Source organism: Ptychodera flava, chromosome 7, assembly GCF_041260155.1.
Source record: "Ptychodera flava strain L36383 chromosome 7, AS_Pfla_20210202, whole genome shotgun sequence".
NCBI lineage: Eukaryota > Metazoa > Hemichordata > Enteropneusta > Ptychoderidae > Ptychodera > Ptychodera flava.
This window is the reverse complement of record NC_091934.1, coordinates 25876879-25898399: the sequence shown is the minus strand read 5'-3', so window position 1 is coordinate 25898399 and position 21521 is coordinate 25876879. Positions and strand designations below refer to the sequence as shown.

The 21521-nt window shown below is 38.5% G+C and overlaps 1 protein-coding gene across 1 annotated transcript; it reads right to left on the bottom strand.

Annotated features, from left to right (window-relative positions):
- Positions 1-43: 43 nt before the first annotated feature.
- LOC139137115 (uncharacterized) lies at positions 44-21462 on the bottom strand. The gene is made up of 17 exons (XM_070705075.1): positions 21243-21462; positions 18955-19003; positions 17533-17699; positions 15666-16030; positions 14712-14854; positions 12427-12512; positions 11595-11688; positions 11056-11161; positions 9993-10082; positions 9080-9167; positions 8391-8531; positions 5083-5222; positions 4350-4439; positions 3176-3298; positions 2416-2513; positions 1530-1657; positions 44-887 (listed from the first exon to the last, which is right to left on the bottom strand). Exons 1-17 carry the CDS (start codon positions 21346-21348, stop codon positions 565-567), a joined length of 2337 nt encoding a protein of 778 aa, XP_070561176.1. The 5' UTR covers positions 21349-21462; the 3' UTR covers positions 44-564.
- Positions 21463-21521: the final 59 nt, after the last annotated feature.

Sequence of the window (21521 nt, the reverse complement as noted above, 5' to 3'; positions counted from 1 at the left end):
CATTCTCTCATGCAAATTGTGACGAAAATCATGAAAAGTATGATATTTTTACTATACTTTCAATAGTTTATTAGGTACTACCTTATGGTATAAATTGGTACATTATTTGATTTCATGGTGTTTGTTGTAAAATGTACAGGAAGTACTGGTCACCATTTGGGATTCTGGGGAAAAAAAAAAGCATTAAAAGTCGGGGCTAATGTGCACATCTCGGAAGTTGTTATCCAATAAGGTGGCAGAATCTTACCGTTATAATTGAATAATACCAGTTGAATAATCATAATTGAATAATAATTAAATTGAATAATCTAAGTTGCGGTGAACATTGACAATCGACCAATCAAATATAACCTTCCGAGCACACTGCACATCAGTAGGAAAATCACTAATATAACCCATCTGCTAGGCACATCTGCTAGTAAAGACTACGTGACCTTCTGCTGATAGCGAGAGACATCAGAACATATTGCTCCTTCTCGGAGAATTGATACCAGAATATTGTCCTCAATCATAAAGAACACGACTATCAAAATGTCTTATCTCACACTGAGGGCGCTGTTGTACTCAAACATTCGTAGCACAGCTATCAAGATGCCTTATCTTGCATTGAGGGCGCTGTTGGGAAATGTGTGTCATGTGGTAATTCATGGATGTGGCAACGTTATTTTGTTCTTTGCTTTTTCTTCCCATGTGGTTTCTGTTTCTGAAAGACTTTCTTCCGCTTCCTTTTGTTGCCGTTTCCAAAGTCTTGGGTTTTGGTACGTTGGGTGAGCCCTGCTTTCCTTTGCCTTTCATTTGCTTGGGCTGTGATGTACCTATTGAGGGCGCTGTGTCCTCCTGTCTTGGAATCTGGTTGGACTCCTCTTCATCTTCTTCCTCTTTTTTGTCTGTAAACAAGACATTATTATTGATATAAAAATGTTTCATGGTTGACAAAATTTTGAAGATGCCACTACCTCTGTAACAGCTGCAACCTTTTGATTTTATGTAATCAAAAACTGTACATTCACTTTATTGTAGAAATGGTTTTCCCAGAGGTCATCGACCCTGACTCACACTAACCCCAATACTAGAGTGAACATGTAACAGGTGTTTTTACCACCAGTGAATGTTTACTTTCTTGTGTATTTCATCCAAAAATTCTTCATCGTTTTGCCTTATGTATGTTATTGTAAACCCTTTGAACCCTGTTGAAGGGTCAATCCTGACACCATCTCATGGGTCACTACAGGGTCAGGGTTCAAAGATGAAACGATTGATAGATGATGTATCCAAAACAGAAAACTGTGGTTGTGATGTCCAAGGCTATTTGCTTTAACCTGCTCAACCTGAATTCCATGTAAACAGGTCCACAATCACTATAGACAACACTGGCTTTGGGCTAAACCATGATGGTAAAAGGGTTGTTTGCATCTAACTTCACTTCAATGATGTATGTCAATACGCTTTGCTCTGCTGGATTGTTGATAAATATAATTTTTTTCACTACTAGACACTGACAGACTGCAACACTGATAAACAATACTCACTTTTACCATCTGGTATTTTGTTGTCAAGCTTCTTGAACTTGGCAACAAAGAAGCCGTCCATATTGTGAGTGTGGGGATAAAACCTCCTGGTTAACTCCAAGCTGGGATGAAATCTTCTCTCTCGATACCTAAACAAACCAAAAATAGTGTTTAGTACTCAACTTTGAACATACCAAAAATAGTGTTTAGTACTCAACTTTGAACATACCAAAAGTAGTGTCCCATCAATAAAGTTGTGGCTGTAGACAGTATAACATCACATACAGTAATATTCTAGATTCTCTGTAATGCTTATTTGACTGGTTTTTATTGTGCTTATTGACTGAAGTGCATATATTAACATTCACAGCTAATTTACATATTTAGTTTTGGTATGGGGAAAAAATTAAAAAGTAAATGAATGGAAAGAAAACACACTGAAGTATTCTCTTAGTTTAAGAAATTAATCAGTGACAATGTGGCCTCCAAATCACAACGAGGCTGATGATGAATTTGTCTTTGTAGTCCGTGTCGTCAGTCGATAGAAGAATCTTCATTCAAGGTGAGAAGACGGTTTTCACATTAATGGTAACATTAAAAGTTAGACAGAGTGTGTTGCCTTGTGTTATGAAGAGAAATATTCTCCTGTGAGCACACAAATCATTAGGTCACGTGCTAGCTTCTGCCTAGGTTAGGATGCTGCTAAAAATGACCTAATAAGAGACGGCTTGCTTTTGGGTGATGAAAATGGGGCAAGGCTGAACCATATTATAAATCAACATAATCCTAGGGAGTTCAGTTGCTTCAAAAAGCAATGGGAGGTCCCCCTAGGAAAAACGCCATTGTTTTCATAATGAATATTGGGTGCAGGTCTCTTCAGGTGGGCAGTCATTGGATGAAGCCTTACCTCTTAAACCCTGGTCTGCCAAAGTCTAAACCAGTCGGAACCAGTTTGACGTTTCGTTTCTTCAGAGCAAAATCGACAACCCACTCATTCTCGTCGACCTGTTCAGAGAAGAACATAATTCTGTTACTGCCTTCAGGAAGTAATCAGGAGGCAATGTCAGCACAGAGGGAGTAGATGCTACTGATATTATACTATGAACTCTGTCTGTAAAGCAAACAGTTCATGTTTATCTTTAACCCGTGTTACATCATCCCTGTAATCACTAATCTATTTCATATTCACAAAATTATAAAGAGTCACCCACCCTTAGCTGAACTTTGATTGGATCCACTGACACTATGCCCCTCTCTTTTCAAAGGAACAGTTGCCGTAACTTTTCATGAAATTTTCGCTAGTGTAGTTTTTAATCTAACCATGGCTTCTTCTTACACTCCCAAAAAGCAAGTCTAGATACACAGTATTCAGCTTGTCAGCTCAGCCTGTGCATGTTTAGACTTCATTTATATTGCTGACAAGTGAATTCTGGTCTGGACTGAAATACAAACGTCTACAAACACAGCACATTGCACTTGTACTCAGCGTTGACAAGCTGGAAAGTGGGCATGTCAACATATTTTTGGAAATAGATGATGAATTCACTAGCTACTTATTCTGAAACTGATATTTGTTTTACAGTACAACTAAACCCTAACTGTTGTAGCAGTCTCTGAGGCAATCTGATCCTACACTATTCCGTTTTGACGAGTAACGACACACTTACCAATATTGAACATGTGGAGTATACAATGTAACCGCCACTTTTAGATTTAGCTTCGACGGAGTCTATCGCTGCCAAAATGAGCTCCTTCTGCAGAGTCACTATTCTCTGGGTGTCAGTTGCATCCTGGGAAAAAAATCACAACCATTACTGGTTCTCATCTGGGTTGATTTGTTGGATGAAGTGGTATTTCACAAATAGTGTAAAAATATGGAATAAGACTTCCTGCAATCAATACTTTCATTGATACATATACATGTGTGTGTATATTTCAATGTTAATATGTGACAGTCAAACCTGTCTGAACCGAATCCTGTCTAAACTGAACCCTTTTCCCAGTCCCATTCCAATGTTAAAGGACCTCTATAAACCAAACACCTCTCCGAACAAAATAATTTTCTCAGTCCTTGAAGGGTTTGGTTTAGACAGGTTTTACTGTATATCTGATAATATGCAATGCACTGTTTGTAGTTGCAGGTTTGTTGCTAAATATAACTGCATGTATGCAACGATGGACACTGGTGCCTGGAAGGCACAGACAAATTTTGTTGGTGTGTTTGTATGGCTGTTGTTGCACCTAGTAGTCTGAGCTGTTCACATGTCTCTCTGGTATTCATTGTAACATAAGCAGTCGCCAACCAAGTTCTATTTTCGTTGTTCTTGCATGCATAATTTCCAAAAGTGTAATCTACATTAACAGACAAAGATTTGTTTTTGCAAATTAACGAGGGGACAATGAGGTCATTTGCAAACATCCCTATTGGTGTATACACTTACTTCCTATGTAAATTTCAGTTGGCTTAAATGATATCAAGTTAGTGTGGGCATTGACTGGCATACACACTACTGCCAGCAAATATCAATGGATTGATATAAACAGTGGCAATCGTTGCAAACCTTGCATTCTGTCCCCTTTTATTCCAGTGCAATTAGCACATGACAACTGCGGACCACCGTCAGAAGAACCATAACATCTACACCTATAGGTGTGCAATGTGCTACACAAAAACACAAACTATGGTATTCTCAAACACACACTTGTTAAAGCTGCAACTGAACACCGATTGTCAAGACCACTGCATTTGGATAGTTACATGTATCTGAGAATTTGGCAAATTAGTGTCCGGATGATCAGTGTTCTGATGCATGCATACGGCAGTTTCTGTATCTAACTCACTTTGGTGGTTTTGACGGCCGGATCCTTTGATATGACTCCAGTACCACTGCATGGTGCATCCAACAGAACACGGTCAAAGTTACCAATAAGCTGCAAGCAGTAATGGTGCAGAAAGAAGGGATGTATTAAAATGTTAACAGACTGAGCATTGATCAAATGACTTTCACTTTCAACTGACAAGACATTCAAATAGATAGACCTTGTGTTTTTTCTTGAATAGATGGATGTTGGTACCGGTAACACTGTGTGATTCACTAAGGGCATTGCCAGAGAGATATCCACCACACAGTGTCATCAGTTTTACAATTAACCCTCTAACCACCATGGTTTGTCCCAAGCCCATTGTTATCAATGGTGATTGTGGACTTTTTTACAGGGAATCGGGGGTGAGCAGGTTAACTTTCTCATTTTGGAAGGCAAACTTGGAATTGAATTTCACCAATACTAACATCAACATAATACCAAAGTACAGTGAATTCAGTTTTATGTAACTTTATGAAAATCAGAAGTTGTACAGGAGATTCATGCATACAGTGGTTGCTTAGTTAACACCAATGCCCCTCTCTAGGCATCCTGTCCTACCCGTGTTGTCAGTTCAAGGTGACTTATTCTCAACTACATATCCCACACGCAAAACAGCAAATTTAATCATCACCACCCAATTTTTTTTTGTCAGACTCAATGTTACACTGTTTGTGACTTACACTAAATCCAACTGACAATAAACACTCACCTTTGGAAACGACCGGCCGTCCTCATTGCATATGACTGTATTGGAGATTCCCATTCGGTGTATATTACCCACAATGCTTTTCACCCTCTCTTTGTTGGCGTCATTGGCGAAGAGCATGCCGGTGTTTTTCATGAGTGATGCTGGGAAGAAAACAAATCATCGTCGATGACACAGTCCCCACTTGTTAATGGGTACTTTGATTACAAGTCCTCAGAGAGGATAGAGTCCTTTTCATTAATTGGTCTGTGATAAAAATACTTTGATACAGATGGAGCTCAGTGGCCAAGAATGAGTTCCATGGTGATGAAAACATAAAACCAATGTAGGCCACCATCCTAAAGGTCATTAAATGAGTCAACTAGGAACAAGTCATCGTTGATGACACAGTCCCCACTTGTTAATGGGTGCTTTGATTACAGGTCCTCAGAGAGGATAGAGTCCTCTTCATTAGGTCTGTGATAAAAATACTTTTGAATAAATTCGCTTGATACATGTCTGAGCTGTAGTTCAGGACATGAAAAAATCGTAATAAAATGGCCACATGGTGGCCATATTGGATCGAATCACAAAACAAATCAATGTGCATATGTATGACATAGGTCAAAGTCCTTGTACCAACTTTGATTAAATCGGTTGAAATATGCCTGACTTATGGCTTTGTACATGAAAAATCATAACAAAACGGCCGCACAGCAGCCATATTGGATCGTATCACAAAACAAATTAACATGCATATGTATGACATTGGTCAATCTCCTTGTACCAACTTTGAATAAATTTGCTTGATACATGTCTGAGTTATGGTTCTGCATGGACATGAAAAAACGTAATAAAATGGCCACATGGCGGCCATATTGGATCGTATCACAAAACAAGTCAATGTGCATGTGTATGACATAGGTCGATGTCCTTGTACCAAGTTTGAATAAAATTGGTTGAGATATGCCTGAGTTGTGGCTCTGTACATGAAAAAATCGTAACAAAATGGCCGCACGGCGGCCATATTGGATCGTATCACAAAACAAATTGATGTGCATAGCTATGACATTGGTCAATGTCCTTGTACCAACTTTGAATAAAATCAGTTGAAACATGCCTGAATTATGGCTCTGTACATGAAAAAAATCGTAATAAAATGGCCGCCTGGCGGCCATATTGGATCGTATCACAAAACAAATTGACGTGCATATGTCTGATATAGGTCAATGTCCTTGTACCAAGTTTGAATAAAATCGGTTGAGATTTGCCTGAGTTATGGCTCTGTACATGAAAAAATTGTAACAAAATGGCCGCATGGCGGCCATATTGGATCGTATCACAAAAGAATTGACGTGCATATCTATGACATTGGTCAATGTCCTTGTACAAACTTTGAATAAAATCAGTTGAAACATGCCTGAATTATGGCTCTGTACATGAAAAAATCGTAATAAAATGGCCGCCTGGCAGCCATATTGGATCGTATCACAAAACAAATCAACGTGCATCTGTATGACATATGAAGTAATCCTTGTATCAAGTTTGAATGAAATCGCTTCAGGCATCTCTGAGATATCTGCGTGAACAGACGGACGCACGGACGCACACACGCACGGACATGACCAAACCTATAAGTCCCCCCGGACGGTGTCCGTGGGGACTAATTAATCAACAGGATGTTGCAAAACATTTTTGCATCCTATCATAACACTGATAGATTATCACTGGTACCATATTATATAAAGTTTGATGCAGTGCTTCTGGACATTCACCCTAACAACAAAAGTTCATCATGTAAATGCAAATTGGCAATCAATTTAATTTAGTGGATCGTATCACAAAACAAATCAACGTGCATATGTATGACATAGGTCAATGTCCTTGTACCAACTATGAATAAAATCGGTTGAGATATGCCTGAGTTATGGCTCTGTAAATGAAAAAATCGTAACAAAATGGCCGCACAGCAGCCATATTGGATCGTATCACAAAACAAATTGACGTGCATATCTATGACATTGTCAATGTCCTTGTACCAACTTTGAATAAAATCGGTTGAAACATGTCTGAGTTAGGTCTCTGTACATGAAAAAATCGTAATAAAATGGCCGCCTGGCGGCCATATTGGATCGTATCATAAAACAAATCAACGTGCATATGTATGACATAGGTCAATGTCCTTGTACCAACTTTGAATAAAATCGGTTGAGATATGCCCAAGTTATGGCTTTGTATATGAAAAAATCGTAACAAAATGGCCGCACAGCAGCCATATTGGATCGTATCACAAAACAAATTGACGTGCATATCTATGACATTGGTCAATGTCCTTGTACCAACTTTGAATAAAATCGGTTAAAACATGTCTGAGTTATGGCTCTGTACATGAAAAAATCGTAATAAAATGGCGGCCATATTGGATCGTATCACAAAACAAATCAACGTGCATATGTATGACATATGAAGTAATCCTTGTACCAAGTTTGAATGAAATCGCTCCAGGCATCTCTGAGATATCTGCGTGAACGGACGCACGCACGCACGCACGCACGCACGCACGCACGGACATGACCAAACCTATAAGTCCCCCTGGACAGTGTCCGTGGGGACTAATTAACCACACAGTGTAATGGGTGCAAGTGTTGGAATGATTCAACACAGAGTGGCAATGAAGTCTTCTTTTACAAATGCTAAGCGTCAACAGGTGAGGATCACGGACCCCGTTGAAAGTATTTATCCAATATCAGGTGCTCCAAGACCCTGTGGTTTGTTGTGCTATTAGATCCAAAGTTCTTTTATGCACATCTTGAGTATCACTGCATATGAACACTAGAGGCTTTTTTCTAAAGTTTTAATATATTTACTGCATTTTACCAGAACACAGAAGTTTATACCATAGGGAACAAAATGACAATCAGAAAGATGGCTGCATTTTTGGTGAAATATCTTGAAGCCTGCAATTTCTTTCATAACTATTTGGTCTAATTTACATTCTGCAGGGGATGATCACAAGTATTAAACCCTTGGCTATCTTGAATCATATACAATGATACTGTCTATGCTTGAATGCAAGAAATTTCTGGCACAACATTAAATTACTACATACTTTGAATGCCTGAAAATTCTGGCAAGTCGTATAAGTATTGAACGTTATCTGCACTATAAAGGTAACACTGGCGATGATAGTCAAGGGGGTAATAGCTATTGGCTGAGAAGTTTGGCGTGCACATAATTAAAGCTGGGCTAAATCATTATTCCCAGAAAATCAAAAACTTCACTATAGCTGGCAGCATGCTGAAACACATAAGAAAGCATTACAACAGATATACCTATATACGATGTCTTGCCACCCGGCGCAGCACACATGTCAAGTATTCTTTCATTTTCTTGAGGTGCTAGCGCCATCACAGGCAAGAAACTGGAAGCCCCTTGCAGCATGTAATGACCGGCCAAGTACTCTGGTGTGGCCCCTGAAAGAGGAAAAAGTTTTTTTGAAACTTTTCTTTAAAAAATTTACACATTTCAAGAAAAGCTGTCCCACTGTTCAGATTCTCTGTAATTAAGTGCTATGGGATCCTTGAAACATCTATGGATAGGTTTGTACATATAGGTTTGTTTGACTTGTGAAATTGTTTCATCAGTGCAATAGGTTTGTACCTGTAAAGTTCTGCATTCAGTAGGTGGGGCCAGGAAAAAATGCCGCGATAATACATTTATGAATGAGAATAATGTTCTGATAAATATTCAATTATGTATTTATACAAAGATTAAACTTTCCCATGGAAGGTGTCTGTCACTTCCAATGACAAGGTCATCTGCAAGTTATCAGAAAGCTTACCAACAGAAAACTTCATTGATTGTATACTTGCAGCAACCATATACCCATGAAAAAATATTTTCCAGAACAGCGACTCATGATATCATACTTGTTTATCTTTACATGGGTTTTATTCAGATTCACAAATCTACAGGTTTTATAGAGACCAACAAATTAAGTTGTTAAATGTTTGCCACTTACCAACAGGAACTGAAGAGTTATAAATGACCAAACCAACTTTGGACCATTTGCCGATGGGATCTAAATTCACACCTCTGTTTATCAAAGCCTGGAAGAGATAGGAAACAGATGAACAGTTTCTGATGTATGGCACTTTACACAGACTGAATAATTGCTTTATGTGCATCAGCATGCCTGTGGTTTGTAGAAATTGTGAAAGTGTGTGTGCCAAACTTAGGTTACATATTCAAATTTCAACTGCCCTTGTAGACTCATCTTAAATGGGTTTTGACTATATTTGAGGGGCTATTTGCCTGAAATTACAAGAAATCACAGGATATTTTGTAAAATATTCAAGAAAGTCACTGAAATCTGAAGTCGATAAAAATCAAAATGAACATCATACAGGTAAATGTACCATACACAGTTGTGACTCAAATATACTTGAATGGCATTTACAAGCCCAGTAGCTAGACTTTGGCAATTTTTTCACTATTTTTGTTTCTCATGTCAACTTCAGTTTTTCCTTGGACGCCACAAGGCATGTTGAGATACACGGTATTCAGCTTATCGACTCAGCCTGTACATGTGTAGACTGCATTGTTATTGTTGACAAGTGAATTCTGGACTAGAATTCAAGTGTAAACAACAACAATGCATTTTAGGTGTGTTGACGCTGTGTTGACAAGCTAAATATACATTAGTAGGTAGTTGAACATGATTTTGGGAGTACAATAAGACCTTGTTCTTGACACATGAAACAAAAATACCAAAAACATCATCAGCAGATACAGCTTCTGCCTTGTATTGTATCCAATTCAATGAAACATTTCCTCCATTAAAGGCGATCAGTCACCCAGTTTTGACACGAAAAGATACAGAACTTGGTCATTGCTGTTTTCTGCTGTTATTTTTTTGGAAAAATACCCATTACCTGTGCCAGATCTCTCCGCCTTGTTTTCAGCGTGTTTGTTCTGATTGTGACGGGTCTGTGAACTTCATTTGCTTCAAGAAATTCTATTAACTAAAACAAAAGCAAAACAAGGGTTAGTTGAAGAACAGGGAAACATAAATATAATTCTTGATTTTTCTTCTGTTTTCATTTTTTTTCATACAAAGTATTTCGAATTACAATAGAAAAACTTCTATCTTGCTCAAATAAATATATGCTGTAGCTCGGAAAATATTTTCACTATCAAAGAAGCTTTGAGTTTCACAGTAAATTACTGGCATCCACTCCATGTTACTAGGTTCACACTAAGGCGTAGGGCCGCCTCTAGGCCAGTGCACAGATTTTGATAACATAGAAAAATTTTGGTCCGCCTTCACACTATATTTGATCTAATTCCTCTCTGTCATGTATCGACCTCATCCTAGGCCCAACACCGACTGTGGGTGCAACTGCAGCTAGGGCTGACATAAACCACTCACACACACAATTTGGACCTGGTCGTAAATTTGTGTCAACTGTAAACCAACTTGTCAGACCTGGCTGACATAAATTAGGCCGGCCCAGGGTTGGCATAGTATGTTCACATGTTTTTTTAAAACCAGGGCCGACTCAGAGGTGACCTACATGTAAATCTATTGAGTGACTGTAACAATGTTTTGAGAAACTTTCACATGTTTCGTTTAAGGGATGGGGTCATCGGAACTGTGCTCAAAGGTTGCATGGAACCCATACGACCAATGTAAACACTGTATTCAAGGTATGTTGGCGATTGATGAAAGTTTAAAACAGGTCTGTCATAATGTACATCGTAAAATTTAAATGCTGCAGATATGTTGACATGCTACGTCTAGATATCGTACATGAAAAAATTGTTTGTAAACATGAAAGTCATACAGGTGCAGTTCCAACGACCCAGCTCCCTTTAACTCTGCAGTGGAGAAAGCATATCCAGGTAACCCACGGTCCCTCTATGTGATAGAGGGACCGTGGGTAACCTGATGACTAAACAGACTTTGACCTCCCAACCTTTCACCTCCTGACCTACCTCTGAAAGCTCAAATAACTGTACAATCTGTTCTATGAGGTAGTCGTTGTAACTGTAGTAGTTGCCCAAGTCTTTTTTCAGCTGAGCTATATAGTCTCTTCTTGGTCTGCAACAGAGGAAAGATTGACAATAGTAAATGGCCTTGAAAGTGAATTATTTAAACTTGTGCTAAAACCTGCCACCTGCAAAGCTTAAAGCATCCTTTTTCATAATACATAACATCATGTTATACCAATCTCCCATTTGAAAGAAGTGTTTTTGTTTTATAATTGTTCAGTTATGGTACAATGACACCAATGTCAGATGCTACATTGGACCTCTCTCAGTTTTGAAAGAAATTACGCATGGCATCATATATGAGGTCACCGTACAAACATATTAACGAATGACATGCAGTGTTTCATAACGGCCTTGACACAAGCCAATCAGAGATCATATTTCTTATCATGACAAAATGCACGCGCATGGACAAATCATAGATGGCATGTCATATCTGATCATGCTCAGAAAGCAATCCAAATATCAGAATGTTCCATTACCTGCCCTCCTGGCGTCTGTTTTTGAAATCACCGAGGACTTGCATGACGTCTTTAATCCTTTGGTGAATCAGAGTCAAGTCTGGTGGCTGATTGCGTGAGCCAAATATTAAGGAAGAAAAAATCAAAAGACAGACCACTAACTGTGTCAGACAGAGAGCTCCAACCTCATGTGTTCTATGCTATCCCTTGGGAACTAAAATCTAGTCAATTACTTTATTTTCCATTGTGTTTGCTCTGATAGTAAAATACAGTTTCTTGTTCTACTCACAAAATCCCAGCAACTAGCGTGCAGTGTATAGGGATTGTGTCCAATGTTATTGCTAGCAACCAAATTTTAGTCCAGATCAGAATTCATTACTCAACAACAACACTGAACATTGTACATGAGACATCGTGTCGACAAGACTAATACATGTACTTGCATTTCATAATACGTGTACAGTACTTCACATAGAAGAGAATAAAATTTACTTATTTTCAAAAATAGCAAAAAAAGAGTCCAGAGTCACAGCAATTTTAACTTTTATATCAAGTCCACAACCCACACACACACACTGATTTCATCGTATTCTCTCTATCATTTTTACAATTCTTCTGCGTCCATTCAGTGCACCACAAATACACGTTGAGCAGAAAGAACAACAACCAACACCAGCCTTGTGTATGGAAAGCTCTGAGTGAGAAATATGATGAACTCTGACTGTGTTCAAAATATGACATTGCGCCAGCTGTGATAAAACTGCATTTTTGCTCAGCACTTACAGGTTGGGCCTGTACAACTATCTACTGAGTAACAATTGGGGGTAGGGGAAGGGGGGAGGTGAAAGGATATTTTCTTTTTCAATTTCTTGTCCACTCGGCAGTTCATATGTCTCCATCTGTGCAATGTTGGTCTTCAGTTCTTCTTCACCTAATATTCTGTAACAGAAAGGCAATGGCTGAGTCAGAAATATTGAAATAATGACAACGTACACACCGATGGGCTTGACTTTTGTATATTCTCCGATACATAGGCAGGGCCTGAAAAATATAATTTTTATCCATTGTCCTCGGACAAGTAGCCTCTGTTTGTCTACTTGTCCGTAGCAGAAACTCACTTGCCCTGAAATTTTCGGAAAAAATAATTCTTCTCTTAACCAGATTGTGGGACATCTCCTACAATGGTTTGTCACAAATTTGTGGTATTTACAGTGTTCAATTGTAGAAAAAGTACTTTACCATAATGAAATTAATTTAATATGCTTCAGTCTTTTATGGGAATCTTGCCAGTTCCCACATTAAGATGTGTTTAACAGAAATAAATAAGATGTTTCATCACACTTATGACTACGAAACTAGAAGTGATTGAAGACAGTCTAATGCACACATTTAACATGGTTTTTTCACTAATGCTGTAAAGTTCACTTCATTTTTATAATTGCCAAAATGAATCATACTTTTTCATTAAAATTGCAAAATAATTAGGTTGAAAACACTAAATATCTGAGAGGAACTCCATAGTAGCAATAGCAACTTGCCATACCACGGTTTTGACAAGCTAGGTGGCTTTTGTTAAAGTCCGCAACAATCAAGATAGGGCGTCTTGACCATATAAGGAAATTAGTGTGGTGACCTACACAAGTTTGCTGCGTACGATCGATGAGTGGCATAAGACTCCTTCTGGAGAAATTTCTGACTGCAAAATATTACTTTGAAAGACAGGGATATAGTGCAAAATTTTGGAGTTACTGATATTTTTAGGTAAAGTTATGAGCTTCCATCACATCACATAAGTGCAGTCAATTCCGTATGATGCTCAGTACACACTGTGTTCACTAGCTAGCAGGTTAATGAGGTAGAGTGACCGTGGTTGTCAATAAAGGTTGCTTTACTGTTTCACTGTCCAAATTGTTCTGTGAAAAGTTAGTTGTTCTTTTTAAAATGATCTAGGCTTCCGCTTCAAACATCATTGTCTGGTTATTATCTCGTTACATTTTACATGTAAAATGAGTGGGGAAGTACGTGGCCCGGCATTTGCCCCAGGATCCAGTGGCTAGTGGACGCACATCGACTTGCTTATACCATGAATCGCAAACTGTAACAGAGTAACTGATTTTTCTTTAGTGTTTCGGTTGAGACGATAAAAATAAGCCCCGATTTGCGTGCGTCCCAGTGACCCATGTGTCTGGTACTTTTGGGGGACATTGTTTCAAATTTGCGTCAAAAGACGAAAGAATGCACTCTGAGTAAAATACTGAGTTGGCTCTGAATTTTCTGCCCGCGGGCATGTGAGGGCTAGTTTTGCGCTTGTCCGTATTAAAAATCAGTCTGTCCTGGGCATCGGGCAAGCATATTTTTCAGGCCCTGATAGGTAGGTAAATCACTTGAGGTATATCTACCTTGTGCCTTGAAAGTGAAAGTTTTAAAGTTTTGCTCAAACTTTCCTAAAGGAAAATTTAAACCACCATTTTTCACAACTAAGAAAAGAAATTAGGGCTGCGATGAAAATTTGCAAATTTTGGCTCAGCAGAAACAACATTTACCCCAAATTTACTGATATGTAAAATTCAAAATGGCTGCACACCCTATGCCTGCAAGTCAACTCAACCGGGAATAATCAAATTTTCAATTTGACAGGAAAAAATAGTGAAACATTAACTGGCTCTGAGAGCTTCAAAACGAATACACACAAAGTCACAGATACACAAAGTATTGGTAAAGTATGAGGGTCCAAATATCTGTTCCCGAGGCACATTATACATGGACAGTGAACCCTATTGTTCCCAGAAACTACTAGTATTCATGACTATTCATTCATGAATCTTCAAATGAAGAAATACCGGTGTTACTGTGAAATCACCGATATGTGGATTGCCAAGTTCATGGTTGTAAACGCTGAAGCAATCTTTGATATGCAATCTTTGTAAAAACTGACTTTGCATTTCAATACAAAATAAGATGCTGTCTTCATACATTTCTGGCTGGAATTGACCACTACTTCTAAACAAGATTCTGTTCCTAGATAAGGTTCTCTCAGATTTACAAGACTGATTACAGAAAACACAGTAACATGTACAATCTTCCTTACAGGATATCATATTCAGTGAGACTATTCCGTTATTTGACTGACCAACTTACTTATCTCGCTTCTGTTTCTTGTCTAACTTCTTTGCAGCTTTCTCGATTGGAAGAAGGTCGCTATCATCGTCATCATCATCATCTTCCTCGTCATCATCATCGTCAGAGTCAGAGTCTGATAGACCATCAAAATCATCACCAGGCTGTGTAGAAATGAATGACGGAAGAAACTGTATTGACTGGATATCAAAAGATCAGTTTATGTTCAAAGATCAGAGAAGAGTACATCTGTTTTATAACAAAAATATAAACTCTTACAGGAGAAGGTTGTTTATCACCTAAACTTTCAAAGCAACACAAAAATCATGTGAATATAGTCAATGTCAATAAACCAGATGTGAAAACAAGAAATTAAGATCTGTTGCTCTAGTAATGTAGAAATAAAATTAGGGAATTAGTAGACAGCCAGCTTGTTTGTGTATTACCGGTAATATATCTCTATCTATCTATCTATCTATTCTATATATCTATCTATCAAAACAAATAAAATTAAGTACAAAGTAATTATATATTTGACTAAATGCTCTACTTTTAGGATCGAGCACTGTAATTTCCTACAAGGACATCTGTACACTTTATATTTATCTATCCATATATATATTTATATATATATATATATATATATATATATATATATATATATATATATATATATATATATATATATATATATATATATATATATATATATTACATACACACACACATACATACAGTGAAACCTGTCTAAACTGAACCATTCAGGGACTGAGAAAATTGTTCGGTTTGGAGAGGTGTTCGGTTTATAGAGGTCCTTTTAAAATAGAGTTCTATTGGAATGGGACTGGGAAACGGGTTCGGTTTAGACCACATGTATATATTTTATATGATCATCATTGAATGAGCGTGGCACAACTAGCTACAGGAAATGTACCACATAAGATGTGTCCATTATCAAGTAAGAGACTTTCATACCATTTCATCATCACTTGATTTCTCTTCCACGTCACTCTCATCTGCATCCTCAATGCTGTCTTTCGTCTTGGTCTTTGGTTTCAGCCATGCTTTGTTCTCATCTGTGTAACCTGTCACATTCTCTCCTTCACTCTCATCATCATCATCATCATCATCATCATCATCATCATCTTCATCATCATCTTCATCTTCCGACTCCAAATCTTCACTCGCCTCCTCCTCATCACTACTGCTGTCTCCTTCCTCATCCTCTTCAACCACCTGTTTCCTCTTCTTATCAGTAATTTGAGCCCTTTTTGTCAATGCCTTGCTTTTATCTCTGACTTCCGTCTCTTTTTCATCATCACTCTCTTCACCGTCATCTCCTAGTACAGGAAATGCAAAAGTACATTGAGATACTAATAACCATAGTATGTCTTTAATATACAACTGCAGTCCATTTGAAACCACTGTAGCACCTACTGTTCCATTGTTGATGGCAATATCATACAAAGTTTTAAGCGATAGTCACTGTATGCATATAAGATAGAACAATATGTTGCGCTTAAGGTAGTTCGAGCCTCAAAAATGAAAGACTAAAAAATTTCTCAAACTTTCCTCCAGCAAACTTTCAACAATTCTCTTTCAAAATCAAGAAAAACCCGGGGTCACCTTACAGATTTTGATACTAGAGACACAAAATACCCAATATTTACAGATTTTTGAAATTCAAAATGGCTGCCATACATGCGGTATCTCTATGGGGAAAATAAATTCTGGAGTCACTAAACAAAGCCGGTGAAAACTTTGTCTACTCCATAAGCTTCACAAGGGGTAGGCCAGCAGAATATTGTAAACATTTGAGAGTCCAAATATCTGTCTGCGACACATTCTACCCTTAGCTAAAGTAATTATTCTTTGATGGCAAAATTTTACCTCTGTACAGAGAATGGTAGATTTAGGGTTGACTTGTTAGATTAACTCTGTATGTGCTCTGATGTAAATACCGGTAGTACTGAGATTAAAAGGCCTCCCACTTTTGCTGACAGTCACATCTACAATGAATTGATAAAATGATGCTTTTGTCAATATCTTCCAACTCTGCAGGAAGTGAGCAGACGACAACTTGCAAAAGTGTCCTCTTTTGATTCTAGAGTTTTACATGCTTTGGAGAAGGTCTGCATTGTACATGTATTGTGGAAGGGTACATCAAAGGAATGTCAGAAACTTCACAATTTGAGTAAAAAATTTGAGAAACCTTCATAAAAGTTGTCGGCCACACTTGTTTTAAGCCTAAATAATGAGGCTATTTCCGTGAAGTGCTCAAGCTTGTCGTGCTCAGAGTTGTTGAATTCAAATATCCATTGCTACCTATCAAAGTGATAAGGGGCGGCGTCAAAAGTTCGATGTCGGATAAAAAACGTAATCCTTTTAGTTTGGGATTTGGGGTTGACCCCAAAAGTTTCTGTCTGGCAAATCGATTTAAGGTCTTACCTCTGAAAGGAGAAACCTTGACTTTATTTGTATTGTTCTCGTTTACTCATCGATAAACTTCAAGTTTGTTGTTAATATTGTTGTATTTCATTGGATAAAACACAAAATCTGTTCTCAGTGTTGATGAAGCATTATTTAAGTCGTTTTTTATTTCATCCCGTAATTGACTGGTCCTTTGCTTCGCTTTACATAGAAAGAGCCTGCCAATAGGTTCAATATAAGTCGATTAAGTTTCTAGGGGGGGTGGGGGGTTTGGGGGGAAACTAATGGAATTAAGTTTTTATCCTACATTGAACTTTTGACGTCGCCCCTAAGTGGGTAATTTGTTGCTGCTATGGGCAGACTACGAGACATACAGATGTCGACAAGTTGTTGCCATGACTACTGCACTTACCTTTCTCTTCCTCCATGACGAAGTCCTCCTCTTCATCCTCTCCTTCGCTGTCAAGGAGATCCTTCTTTTTCTTCATCTCCGCCTCTTCCTCCTTCTTCAGTTTTTCCTGCTTCAGATTTTCCATGGCCTCTCTAACCATCGCTTCCTTCAGCAACCTCTTGGCATATCTGCAGTAAAGTATTATAGTTTGCTTTATCCATTCTGCACTGTACTACTGTATGAATATGAACACCTGATGAAAAATTTTCGAATTTTTTGTTATTTCTAACTGTCACTTACTGTAACATACAGACCGTTGAGACAACGTATGTAGAGGTAGACAACGTATGTAGAGGTCTTTAAACAATATTTTTTTATTATTATTATTAATAGCAATTCATCAACCATCCAGTATGAACTGGAATATTTTCTTGTGATAAAATGTGACCACAGTTATATAGAAACAAACGTAGACAATCAAGTGATCAACAAATCAACCCCCAAAGATGGGTATACTGTGATATTTTACCACTTCATGACATATAAATGTATGCATGAGCAATAGTGAGTGCATGTGTATATAGAGTGAATTGGTTAAAACCAAATGGTACACCAACATGTATTACTGGGGAGGTTTACTGACATTACAATATTATACAGGTGTATCGAAATTCGGGCGTGAAAATTTAGAAATGGGATTTTTCACTAACTGGAAGCTCACTCATGTTTCAACTGTGCCATGTCTCTAATTTAGCACTGTTGTTTCAACGTCTTATCTTATCAGATCACTGCTTTTTCACCCATCAATATACAACAGACAATGTCTAGGTGTGTATAACTTTGTGAAGGCTATTGGACCCAAAGAATATTTGCCATAAATCACTGGAATTATAAGAGTGTGCAGCGAGAGGAGCTACGGAAAGTCATTTCAGTTCATATCCAGAGGGTTGCCTCTTCTTTACTTGACCCTTTGCACACTGCACTTTTTTTCTCACTAAAATCATTGTGTGCAACATTTTACCAATTTTATGAATTTTTCTGTAATTTTTTGGATAATGTTGGATCAAATGAACACCACATTTTATGGGCTTCAGATTTGTATCAAAATTTTAGCAAAATTTAGCAAAAAAAGGACTGGTGTATATTTTGATATAGGTGACAAAAATTGACTTTGGCTCTCAAAGGGTTATTTCTGTTCCACTTTGATGCTACTTTGAAATCAAGCACATGTAATATGTGTGTACAGTACAGGGATGTAGAAAATAGCCGGCAGCCGGCAAAAACCACTGGCTGTCAGTTAAAATTTGCCAGCTGTGAAAATTTAGTTTTAGTAAAAAATCAGGACATTTTGCACAAATTTAACATGCACAACCGCCTGTACTTGTATTTTTGCCACTTGTAACCAAAATTTTCTGTAACCCTGCAGTACTGTACATGTCTTACCTTTGTTGTCGTCTATGGCTGTATTTTTTCTTGACACCAACCGACGAGTCTGGAAACATTGAAATGGAAGTGGCTAAATATCTTATTTCATAATGAAATTGAATCTTACTGTACCACAACCTACACCTTTGTGAAAATATAAAATGAACAAATATTTCATTTTCTATGTTGAACCAATAACTATTTCTATAGACCTTTTCCCAGTTATCCCACAATGCATTGCTGTGGCTATATCAAACACTGTACACTGTATATACACTCAAAACAAAGAAAACATACTGATTTGTGTTTAAAAAAATGTCGCACAACGGAGTGTTATAGAAGAATGACACAAATTTGCAATGCCAAATAATGCCCCGGGTATATTCTAACCATCAGCTGACAATGATCTTTGTTTTGCAAAATTATTTTGAGGCTTACACTTACATACTTTCGGAGCTAGCTATATGATTAAAAGTAATTAAAACGCTGCACTTGATATCATAATTTGCTTGACTGTAGTCCGTCTGAGCTCTGATTTGCGGCAGATATGGTATACTGTTTCAATTGCCTGAAATTCAAGCATAGCGACGCGGTCCCGGTAGCTTGAATTTTGTTCAGTGAAACTAATGTGTTACAAAATAATGCAAAATTTGATTGACAACTGCTTGTTGTCCCTCAAATGTACAAAATGTCCCCACAAATAAATGGCAGTCACTAGTGGGACACAGTGTCCCCTGATCTAAAATTCCTGGCCGCAACACTGTGCAATTCCGCGAACGGCACCTGATTTGTAGCATTGAGTAGTTTGAGTGTTTCTTTTTATCTATTCTACCATTCATGGTTTCATGCAAGAATAAATGTTTCGTGGTAGCCAAAATGTCCTGACACATTAATGCTTCCAAGTTGCAGGTAAAAACAACATTATGATACGTCGTGACATCGTTCTTTTAGGATGAGTTCCTGGTACTATACTTTGGGTGAAGTGGTTTTAGTATGAGATGGTACTTGGGGCGAAGTGGCGTTGGACGAGGTAGTTTTGGTACCAAATGGTCTTGGGGCGAAGTGGTTTTGGTGCGGAGTGTCTGGACCCCAGTGGGGCTGAAACGGAAAGGGGTCAAGGTGACCTTTTCCCGATATGAACAGATCTACATTGATACACAGTCCTTCTATCCACTGTCATTGAAATAAAGTGTGTGTACGTGTGTTTCTGTGTGTGAAAGGACTTAATTTTGTTAGGTCATTTCAAAGGAACGTCACTATAGTATAGTATAGAGGATAGGATACAACTTTGACTGGAAATTAAACCATAGGCAGTGGTCTTCTACTCCACTCTCTATGATTAAACTGAGGGGGCAGTCCTATGTAATATCTAACTGCCCCAAACCAGAAATGTGTCACACTCGCAGCATGGTTCCCAGACACTTCGCACCAAAACCACTTCGCACCATACCATCTCGTCCCATACCATTTCGCACCAAAACCACTTCGCACCAAAACAACCTCGTACCAAAACCACTTCGCCCCAAAAGTCACGTCGCCCCAAACCCTTTCGCCCCCAAAACAATGCCACTTTGCCTAAAACTTATCGCCACCCGGTAAAGCTGAAAATAACCAACAACTGCTATCGAAGTTTCCATCACCTTTCTATCATCCCAGGACACAGTGAAATCTTGAAATTGTACACATTTCGAGAAAATGACATCGTGCGATTCCGCGCACGGCACCCGAGTTGTAGCATTGAGTAGTTTGCGTGTTTCTTCTTTAGTCTACTGTTTATGGTTTCATGCATCAATAAATGTTTCCGTGGTAGCCAAAATAAGTTGCATGTAAAATCAACGTTATGATACATCGTGGCATCGTTGTTTTAGGACGAGTTGATGGTATAATACTTTGGGCAAAGTGGTTTTAGTACGAGGTGGTACTTGGGGCGAAGTGGCTTTGTACGAGGTAGTACTTGGGACGAGGTGGTTTTGGTGCGAAATGGTTTTGGGGCGAAGTTGTGTGGGGCGAACTGGTTTTGGTGCGAAGTGTCTGGACCCCCGCAGCATTACAGCTGTGTATAACCGTCTTTGCCCAAACAATGCCGCAGTGTAATGTGACATGACGAGAATAACGGCCTATCATTGGACAGTATAACGTTTTGAGATATACACGTGTACGCGTGCTAAGATACTGCTAAATGGGATCTCAATGCCGCAGCCATGGAGGAAACACGGTGCGTGTCGTCAGGTTTAATACCTCATGGTCCAACAAAACAAGGGCCACGTGCCACACACGGCACTGGAGCACCGATCCGATTAACTCACCTGCTGCTGCCACACTTTTTGGAAGTTGTGGATGTCCTTGTTTCCTATCCTTTCTTCCCGGACCTTTGCGTTTCTTAAGATCCCTAAGATCTTTCACACGACCCATGGTCACTTAAAGAGTATGTGCAGCGTTAATGAAGAGCAAACTTTAGCGAATGAAGGCAGCTGTGCTGAGCGTGGAACCGGACCGTTTACGCCTCACCATGTGTTGCCGCAAAAGGGTAAGACATTGCGACTTTTCAGGATTATAATTCTCATAGACTTCAAACTTCCATTCAA

Excerpts from the sequence above, each read along its gene's own strand:
- LOC139137115 (XM_070705075.1), bottom strand. The coding sequence starts at position 21,348 with ATGGGTCGTGTGAAAGATCTTAGGGATCTTAAGAAACGCAAAGGTCCG. Across the intron at positions 2,514-3,175 it reads ACTCCACATGTTCAATATTG|GTCGACGAGAATGAGTGGGT; the intron begins GTAAGTGTGTCG and ends TTCTCTGAACAG. Across the intron at positions 888-1,529 it reads CAAAATACCAGATGGTAAAA|ACAAAAAAGAGGAAGAAGAT; the intron begins GTGAGTATTGTT and ends TCTTGTTTACAG.